Raw genomic sequence first — 10591 nt, 5'->3', positions numbered from 1 at the left:
AGAATTCAATTCTGTGGGAAACACTGCACTGCATCTGCAAAATGGCAGATGAAGACCTCAGCTGCAGGTTCCTCTTGACGCCTTAAAGTAGATTTAACAAGAGGAAGGCCTTTAAGTTATAGTAGATATAAGAAGAGGAAGGCCTATCATGTGAGATGTTTCAAGACGGGATGAGACCTTGGGAGTTCAGTCCAACGACAAGCAGTTCACTGCCACCAACAATAATTACAAAATAACTGAGTCATAAAGGAAAATAAGATGTATTACATTCCTCGTGCTACTGGTTGAGGACGTCCTACAGGGACTGATCAAAAATCAAGCCTAATTGACATAAAGGATGACGAAGGACACAACAGCAATGCACAATTGGCAGGAGAGAGCTGCAACATGACCCCATTACATCAGATTAGATTAACATGCCCCCATTACATCAGATTAGATTAACATGCCCCCATACTGTATCTCCAATCTGTAAAAGCACTCTTTCACAGGCCAGCATACACTGTCCTCAGTCAATCACCAACCTAGCTTAATCAATTTAAAACAACACACAATCAGGTTGTTGTACAGTATGTCATCATTTATTGATGAATATCATGTTGGTCATGGTATGTCATGGTAATCAAAAATATATATATGTTTTCTCAGCGTGCTCCTTAGCTTTAAGATGTCTCTAAGACACTGAAGGCCGAGCTCAGTTTCCAGCTCATTAAAAAAATAAGACTACTTGACTTTGGCTTTACAGCTTCGAAAGGCATCTTGGTATTTTGGTCATCAGAGAGGGCTGGACAGACTGGGGAATGAGACGCTGAGAACGCTGCTTAGATGTTTGATCTAAAGGGGATGTCCACTCCCTCCATCTGTCTGGTGTAGTCCTCATCAAACACCTTGGCCTGCTCTGGACTGAAGTGGTTGGCCCAGTCTCCAACTTCCCCTGTAACAAAAGAATTGCATTGAATATTAGTACCTTGTAGATAGATATAGATAGATAGGTTGGGAGATAGATAGATAAATAGATAGATAGATAGATAGATAGATAGGTAGATAGATAGATACACTCATCAAACTATCTGTACAGTCCATTGAAGACAAAGGTGAAATCAGTGTAAAGCAGAAACAGTATTAGTAATTACTAATTACTATACTACTAATTACACTTCTTGTGTTGCAGATGTTATAAATACAAGTGTTCCTGAGCAACTTAAGCTAGAACTGAACTTAAGCTAGAACTGAACTCTAAAGTTTGATCTGTAAGATATGTTGAGCATGGAGGTATCGTGCGTCATGCAGCTGGGAAGTGGGACGATTCCCACTTTGGAACTCCAGACTTCTGAATTGACAGCATTCAGTTGACCGAGACATTTTCCTTCTTGCTCAACCATAGTAGGCAGTTCTAATAACTTATTTATGCATTTCCTGTGTTTGTTTTCCGAGCTGATCTCATGAACACGCTTCTTTTGGGTGGTTGGGATTTTTAAAGTTGGGTCATCTAAGTTTGCGACCAGCATAAAGGCGGTATTAGACAGACCTTTTCTCATGAAGGGAGAAATGGATTGGTCGAACACAGGCTTTGGCATGAAGGAGTAATTGGCCATGGGGTTGTCCTTCATGGCCTTGAACGAGGTCAGCTGCACAATACGGTCTATGATGTCATCAGAGAGCGACAAGTCCAAGTACTTCATGATGCGTATGATCTCCTGCCGAGGATTCTGGGAGAGGAGAGAGTTTGAAGAGCAAGTTATAGTAACATTAGCCTAGTGGCCTATTACTATTATGATTATTTAACATTATTTGTTCTCATAGGGTTTGACATCAATTTCATATCAAATCAACGTTGGCTTAACATCAATCACATTGACCCAAGTTTTATAGACCATGACTACATGTCAGATTGATCCCTTTGTTGGACCTCTTAACAACCACAAGCAAGCCATTACTTAAAATGCTAAAATAGTATGAAATTATAGATGTTCAACATGGTGGTCAAAACCTTGACTAATTCTTGACATCAAACTGACGTCAAGGTGCCCGCTGAGTTATTATTATGTTTATGGTTATTCCACCTTTTGCCATGTGTGCACAAACCCAAAAGACCTTTTCACAGCAGCCATTTGTGGGCAAGCACAGGTCTCACTAATTATGTTAATGACGTCTACATTTGAGTGTAGCAGAATCATAGCCTTAATTAATGGCATTAGTAACACCTGGGCCAGCGATATATTTCACGTCAAACATTTGGTGCTTTGGGGGGCGCTGTGGCTGCCTGGGTGCCGCGCCCGTACCACAGTCGGGTCCAAGTGCCCGCGGGGCTCTGGGTTTGAGACTGACCCGGGTCATTTCTCGATTCCACCCCATCTCTCTCACCTCCTGTCAGTCTCTTTACTGCCCTATCCCATAAAGTAAAAAAGCCCCCAAAAATATACTTTTAAAAATCGCTGCTGTGAAAAAGGCTCATGCTAATGGACTGAGCTGATGTCCTACCTCCTTCATGTCTTCATAGAAGAGGTAGAGGATGTTCCTTCTCTCTCTCTCCTTCCAGTAGCCTTTCACATGGTCATACCAGGAGCCCCAACTCACTACAGGAACAGGGATCAAAGACCAATTTGGAGGAAATCATATTTTATATAACCCACCTCAAGATGCACTCAAAAATTAATGATGGGCCATGTTTGGGCTAACTTTGAAAGTGCTCATGTACATAGCATACATAGCATTTGCAATATTTTATTGGTAAGTGTCAGATAGGAAAGAGAGAAAGGTGCAATAAACACTTTTGCATGCAGCCTTTTTCCTTCTTTCTTATCAGTTATAAGTTTGGCCCGGCCGGCCCAGCCCACCCAATTTTCTAAGTGTGGGAAAGTGTTTCGTTAACATCTGTCACCTGTCACCCAGTAACCTGCTGTTGATTGTGATTGTGTTCGTGTTGTGTAGTCGTGGCCAAATTTGTTGGTGCCCTTATAGTTCACTGAAAAAATGCCCCCAATTATTGTCGTATATGTGGGAGGGGGGGTTTGGGGGTCCTCCCCCAGAACATTTTTAATTTGTTTGATGTAATTTTCTGTATTCTGGTGCATTTTGGGGATGGCCAATACTAAATTCAATCAGATTCATAGCCTACATCCTGATTTGTTGATATTGAGGCAATAATTCCATGTAAAGGCTTGGGCTTCAGGACCCCCTGACCCCTTGGGCCCCTGGGCCTGGCCCGGTAGGCCCGTGCAGTAATCCATCCCTGGTTGGTGCCCTTATAGTTCACTGAAAAAATGCTTGTCACTCACGGTCTCCCTTCATGAACTTGCGGATGTATCCGTCCCAGGGTCCTGGCTCCGGCTGAGTCTGGTTCATGCGGTCAAAGTGGTAGTAGCTGACCAGGTTATCCTTGGCATTGCGTGCCACGTAGATCACCTGCCACACAGCAACCAATCATATTATGTACAACATAGATCACCTGCCACACAACCACCAATCACATTATGTACAACGTGGATCACCTGCCACACAACCACCAATCACATTATGTACAACGTAGATCACCTGCCACACAACCACCAATCACATTATGTACAACGTAGATCACCTGCCACACAACCACCAATCACATTATGTACAACGTAGATCACCTGCCACACAACCACCAATCACATTATGTACAACGTAGATCACCTGCCACACAACCACCAATCACATTATGTTCCAAATAAATCACCTGTGACAAGACCCCACACAACAATCAATCACATTACGTGCCACAGATCACCTGCCACCCAATCAACCAATAACACGCCACATATAACCTGCCACCCAACAACCAACCAATCACATCACGGGCCACGTAGATCACCTGCCACACAACAACCAACCACTTTACATGGCAAATAAATCACCCGTGAGAAGACCCCACACATTACGCGCCACATAGATCACCTGTCACACAATAACCAACCAATCACATTACGCACCACATAGATCACCTGAGAGAAGACCCCACACAACAATCACATCAGCAAAAAAAAATAAAAAATATTGTACGCATTATGACAACTAGAGACACATGAAGCATGTGGAATGTATTATAATGAAAGACTTTGTTGTTTTAACTGGTCTGACGATAAATCTAAGTCTATAACAAGCCAAATTCCATTTATTGTCGGGTAAGTAACTGAGGTTTTGTAACAAGGCTGCAGTGTTCTGATGTCATAAAGTTGTAGATGTCACTGGTGTTGCTCTAGTTTTGCATGAGGTGACATCCCGCTCCTTCACCAGTTGAACCAAGTTGACCTACGAGTTGACCTCCCACCTGAGGTTGCTGAGGTTCCGTACCTTACACTTGTTCTCCCAGAATCCCTCGGGCACCAGCTGTATGGGCAGGTGAGTTTTGATGACCCGGGGCGGGTCCATGTCCTTCAGGAGGTCCAGACCTGAAAAGGTGAGGAGGAAAGAGCTTACAGATACAGGCTGCAGTGAACACTATCCTAGCGAGTCGACACTTGGCTTCAGGAATAAGACGGGAGGGATGCAGTATGAATCACCAGAGTGGAGTAGTGGACTTTTAATGTTGCCAAAAAAAAACATGACATGGACCTACAAACACACAAGCTTCTTCCAGTGTGTCCACTGCATGCGAGTGACTGTCTATCACGCTGCATTGAGCTTTCTTAGTCTATGGACAATTCCACGTAAAACTGTCATGTCCATAACGCCAACTAAATACCATGCCATTGTGTTGGCGTTGTGGATTTGACAGTTTTGCGTGGAATTGCTCCTATACTGAATCTGTTTAATATGAACTTCTGTTGCGTCATGTCTCTTTCAATCAAATAATTTCAGTGATTTGTGTGTGTGTGTGTGTGTGTGTGTTTATATGTGTGTGTGTGTGTTTAAAAGTATGTGTGTGTGTGTGTTTGTGTGTTTATGTGTGTGTGTGTGTGTGTGTACCTGATGGAATTGGTGGGGGAGAAAAGATTTCCAGGAAGGGAATCCTGACCGGTATCGGAGCTCTCTTGGACACATCTGGATCCCCGTTGTTCAGCAACAGATCCACAATCTCTTGAGTCCAGGTGGTTCCTGACAAACACGAGCGATCAGTACGATGAGAAGGGAGGTGTGTGTGTATGTGTGTGTAGGGGGGGGGGGGTTCTCCTGCATGATCCCTGCAAAGTACTTCATGTTCCTAGCTAGAGACACTTTGTCAACACCAAACACACTTTTCACTTTCTTCTCTTTTTACAAATTTTTAATGTGAACTTGTGAATTCTTAACCAGTTAACCAACCCAGACATGTCCATAACTAATGTTATGGGAATATATATGCCCCCTGATCTGATGTGAACAGGGAAAAGGGGTCGAGTAGCTGCCTGACTGTGTTTGAATATTGAACCTGAAATTGTAAGTGACTGAGTCCCTGTGCTTTGGATAAAAATGTCACCCTCACATTAAAGAAATGCAATGGAGGAATTGATATCTATGCCCCCTGGCGTCAATATTCAACGGCATTTAGTACTTAGATGGTACCAAAAAATGGTAAAAAAAAAAAAAAAAAAACTGAAAAGGACATTGCATGCAATATAAAGCACTCCAGTTGTGTGCTGGTAATGTCTGAGACTTCATTCTCCATATTTTCTCAGTGTAGCATCAGAATGAGTTTGAAGCCGTTATTTTAAGGCTTGTATCAGTGATGGTGGGGTAACGTCACTTCTGTTGATGTTCAAACAAAACAGAGAGCTAGCTCGCTACTCCCTCGCCCTTCCTCCCGTGCATTTGAAACTCTCCTGAACGCGCATCTCGTCGGTTATTGGTTGGAACACTTTATTTTGCCTTTGAGTGGTTGGCAACACTTGTTGATAGCAATTGTTTTTGTGTGCAGATCTCAGAGCCTAGGCTGCCTACAGAGCCGCGTTTTTGTTTTTGTTGACATCCTGCTTATGGGGCGGGCAGGTAGCAGATCGCTGGGAAAGATTAGGATGAATGTGATCATTTATGTTTGGGCCTTTTTTTGGGCCTGCAATTGCTGATACAACCTTTAAGGTAAAAAAACGGCATTATGTTGCTTTGATTGACATGCCTCCTGCTGATCACCTGCTTTGGGGTAGGTGGAGATAAGCAGGTCCGATGGGTCGGGTCGGAAGGCCCAGATGGAGCTCCAGTTCTGGGCGATGTGCTCCATTAGGGGGATGCCACGTATCTTCATCAGGCGGAAACGGTGGAGGGCGTCCCCTGCGCGCTCGATGGCCTCCTCGTATGACAGCTTCTTATCCATCTGCTCCATCACTAACGCTGTCTCACATACATGTGCGCGGGCACACACACACACACACACACACGCACACGCACACGCACACACACACACGCACACGCACAAACACACACGCACACACACACACACACACACAAACACATACAAACAAACACACACAGACCCCGAATAGGTTGTCAGACTCTTTCTGTCTCTCTGTCTCTTAAATCGCACATACTGTACATACTTACAAAGTAATTCAGTATATGACTCATGATGCTTTGCATTTGTTATTCTGATTTGTTATTCAGTATCATAATCTCATTGGATCATTGTATCATTACACCCTCTCTGCACATACATATGACTTGGTCAATACAATGGGTTATTTAAGAATCAAGGACATTAAGAACATTTCTAATGTCATACAACACATGATTTGCCATCGGAACATTAGTTATTGAAACAGAAGTATCAAATAATAAGACCTTAGAACAAGAACTAGGTTAGTTCCTAATGGAAGAATGAATTCACACTGCAATAGAACTATCAATTATAAGGAACATCACAAGCTAGGCTCAACACAGGACAGTCCGTTCAAAAGGGTGAAATCATACAGAAACACAAGTATCAAATCAAAAAGGTTAAGGTCCCTCTTTTTCATTTTCCCCTCACACAACCAAACTTGGTATATGGAGTCATGACCCCATATTAAGACTGCACAATTATTTTGGTGACCTTTGACCATTAGGGGTGCTATAATTATCAACACTTTCACCTGTTTAAACCAAACTTGGTATGTGGACTTAGGAGTACATCTTGACGACACACAATACATTCAGTGACCTTCGAATCCAGTCGTCCAGTCCAATCCAAAGACAACACAGTCAAGTCTAGTCCAGTCCAATCCAATTCCAACTCCTGCTCATCTGTTTGGCCCCCTCATTGCTGCTTGCAGCTATATTTGGGTATTGTTGTTATTGATTGATTGATTTATCTTTACTCTATCAAAACAACACAATTGCAATTTTATTGATATTACCTGAAATACACAATTAAATTACATGACTTTTTAATGTTTAATGTTTAAAAGAATGGTGCAGCAGCGATTTTTAAAAAAATGGAGATATAGCTTTTTTGGAACCACACTTTTCATATGCAGTACTGTAAGTCTGGCTTAAGTACCGTATGCCGATGCTGTAAGCACCATAATCATAACCCTAGGCGAATGAATAGTCTTCAAGTCAGATACAGTCTCACATATTCAAAGACATTGACAGGTTCTCAGGTCGAACCCATACACGCATACTCGGCATACTAATAGGCCTGGTAGTCCTGCGTCTGTGTCCCATTGCACGCGGTGTGTGACTTGAATCGTGTCATCAACCCGACATACGGGGTGGTGTGCCTTCCAACAATTGTGCCCGCGTGTCAATGATGCACGTCTTTGATGCGCGCAAATGTTGACAGAAGAGTATAGACCGTTTCAAGAGAGTTCCATTATCAGCATCATAGTTGGCCCCACAAGGCTTCCGTTTTAACATTCCATATGTTATCTTAATGCAGAGGAAGTAAATTGGGACCCAAATAGAACGTTCAAGCATTGTTTTTGTTTTTATTGTTGAAAGGGTCTATACCACCTCCATAACTCTCTGTGTGAGTTGCACCAACAAGGATTGAATTAATCTTAGTTTTGGACTTATTGGTGTAGGTTTAACTTTAATTTGAGTTGTGTTGCACCATTTCATTTTCAAGCTTGCGTCTGACTAAACTTGAACTGCTATTGAAAAAATGTTGAACTGCAACATTCTATAGCTGTCAAGTCAATCATCTCTCTCCCTCTAGGGGAAACTTGCAAAAAAATAAGTTGTGTTTTTTGCATTTTTGGCATTCATATAACATCTAGTCAACATTTCTGGATGATAACATTACATTTAGGCGGTGGCATTTTCTTTTTGGCCTATTTCCAAGATGTCCGTCACCTGAGTCGGCTGGATTTCCCCGACTCCTCCCTGTGTTCTTCATTATAAAACTATACACGTTTCAGATAGTCCCTTATTTCTTTTGAGTTACTTTTGGTTTTCTTAACTCCATCTTGGAAATGTAAACATTTACTTTGTAATATTAAACCTCCCCAGATGCAAGTTTAAAGGAACACACCAACTTTTTGGGAAACTAGCTTATTTGGCCCACCCCAGACCCTTTAAAATGTAGACGAACGTTTAAACAAATAAACCCACGCTAGATCTGCTGTTATTACACACACATTACTGGTGCAAAATCACTCTGTGCAGTCACACACACACACACACAAAAACGTATTTAGTCTCTTAATACTACACTCTTTATATAATGACAACACACAATAATATAATGACAAACACTTCCTTACACTCATTACCACTTCCATACTCAATCATTACCTTACTGTTATCCCACCTTACAGTCACACTTCCACTCACACACACACCTAGAAACACACACACAATCCTGCCAGACCAGAGCCAGCACTCCTCTGTTCGTCAGAGTTGTTGTTTATTTGGTCTGGATAAACCTGGGTTAGTTAACTCAGAGTAGGTTTTTAAACCTAATAGAAGAGCTAAATGGCTTCATTCTCCTAACAAAACAATACCATAGGGCTCTTGTTGTAGGAGGTTTACCACTTACTCTGAGTTAACTTATCCAGGTTTATCACTAAACCACGTACTTGGAATACCCCCCAGGTCACCATGATTCTATTTTGTTAAGCTCGTCTCCCGTTCGCTGCTCTTGCTTTTGTCAAAGTGTGCATGTGTTTTTTTCTCCCTACCTTTATCCTCTAATGGTTGCCAACTGGGAGTCCCCGACTCTCTCTCTCTCTCTCTCTCTCTCAAGTGAATCCTCTTTGTTTAAGTCCGCCTGTCGAGTGTTTCCTTCTTTCCACGAAGTCAGTCTAAAGTCCTGTTTTCCCCCCCTACTTTTCATTCCATAACGTGTCAGACAGGCCCTGAGTGGATTCACTCTCCCATCAGAATGTCTGCTGTAGATCCGCTCAGAGCTGCGTGTTGATTTCCTTCTTCCTTCCACACATACGTTCCTCTCTTCAGTGTCCCAGAGTCTCGTCTTTCTTCTCTTGGGCCGTCCAAACCTGCCTCTTTTAGACGTCCGCTCACGAGTGAATGGCCTCACGTGAGCCTGACCCCCAGATTCTCTCTCCTTATCTTCTCACTTCACTGATTAGACACATGCCAGCTTTTTTTCTGCTGACCTTTTTGCACGCTGACCTCTCCCTCTGCCTGTTGATATGTAGTTGGTTGTTTTGCGAAAAAGTTGAGCTGCATTTGAGCTGCAGTCCAGGAGCTCTGGAGCTCTTATGAAACCGTCACGGCTGAAAATCTCCAATGTAAACAACGTTATCTTCGCCCTCAATCTCGCATTCCCGTGGAAAGTCCCGGGGGGAAGCGTCTGACACATCCTACATTCGCTGAAAAGTGGTGAGAGCAGCATGGAACTCCACTCCGCTTTCCCAGCTTCTGAACAATGAAGCTCTTTGTGACAACTGGGACGTTTTGTCCTCATAAGCTTTTCCCGCATGTAAGAAAAAAGAAAAAAAAAAGAAAAAGAAAATGATGATCCCTTTTATAAGCTACTGTCTCTGGAACTACGTTTTCTCTCCTTGTCTTTCATCCACCACAGTTTTGGGGCTACCCCCACCTACTCACAGTCATAACAAATGTTTCTATTCCACTTCCATGGTATCCCAGTTCCCTTTTAGAATTAATCTCAAACTCAGACACACTGCACACAATTCTGTCAGTATGGGGACTGGTTAACTTATTAATCAAATTTATTGGCAAACTGAATAACCTTTAACCAAAACTTTACATACAGTTTAGAAAGGTTATAAAAAAACTTGAAGTGTGTTATTGGAAACAAACACGGACATACTGTACATGCTTACGTATGTGCATTTGTCTCTAGTCAATGTCTTCATGACACGTTTCATTTTCCAGAGTTAAAGAACATAAATAAACAAAAAACTGCATGAATGACATGAGAAATGGCCTTTATGTAGAATGTATGTCCAATCCCTGTACCCACAGCACAGGGGCTAACTGCTCAAGACAGAAATCTTTCAGGAGAAAGCGCTACTCTTATGGCAGTTCGTACCGCCATTAACACTGGCTCTAGGACTGACCAATACAGCATTAACACTGGCTCTAGGACTGACCAATACAGCATTAACACTGGCTCTAGGACTGACCAATACAGCAATGTGCAAAGCACACACACACAAGCACACGCATGCACCCAAACACACATACAGCAAAGCACACGCATGCACCCAAACACACACACACATACACACGCATGCACCCA

General features: G+C 42.6%; 1 protein-coding gene across 1 annotated transcript; it reads right to left on the bottom strand.

Annotated features, from left to right (window-relative positions):
- Positions 1–559: 559 nt before the first annotated feature.
- On the bottom strand, positions 560–10580 carry sult1st6 (sulfotransferase family 1, cytosolic sulfotransferase 6). The gene is made up of 8 exons (XM_042083777.1): positions 9042–10580; positions 6076–6273; positions 4936–5064; positions 4321–4418; positions 3279–3405; positions 2482–2576; positions 1529–1709; positions 560–934 (listed from the first exon to the last, which is right to left on the bottom strand). The coding sequence occupies exons 2-8, from the start codon at positions 6263–6265 to the stop codon at positions 822–824; spliced, it is 933 nt and encodes a 310-aa protein (XP_041939711.1). The 5' UTR covers positions 6266–6273; positions 9042–10580; the 3' UTR covers positions 560–821.
- Positions 10581–10591: the final 11 nt, after the last annotated feature.

The sequence above is a fragment of the Alosa sapidissima genome, chromosome 24, assembly GCF_018492685.1.
Source record: "Alosa sapidissima isolate fAloSap1 chromosome 24, fAloSap1.pri, whole genome shotgun sequence".
NCBI lineage: Eukaryota > Metazoa > Chordata > Actinopteri > Clupeiformes > Clupeidae > Alosa > Alosa sapidissima.
Note: the sequence above shows the minus strand (reverse complement) of the source record. Positions and strands in the feature narration are given on the sequence as shown.

Bases quoted from the DNA above. Each gene is read 5' to 3' on its own strand.
- sult1st6 (XM_042083777.1), bottom strand. From the start codon at position 6,265: ATGGAGCAGATGGATAAGAAGCTGTCATACGAGGAGGCCATCGAGCGC. The intron at 3,406-4,320 runs GTACGGAACCTC...GCTGTGTGGCAG, and splicing joins TCTGGGAGAACAAGTGTAAG to GTGATCTACGTGGCACGCAA. The intron at 2,577-3,278 runs GTGAGTGACAAG...CTGTTCCTGTAG, and splicing joins CAAGTTCATGAAGGGAGACC to TGAGTTGGGGCTCCTGGTAT.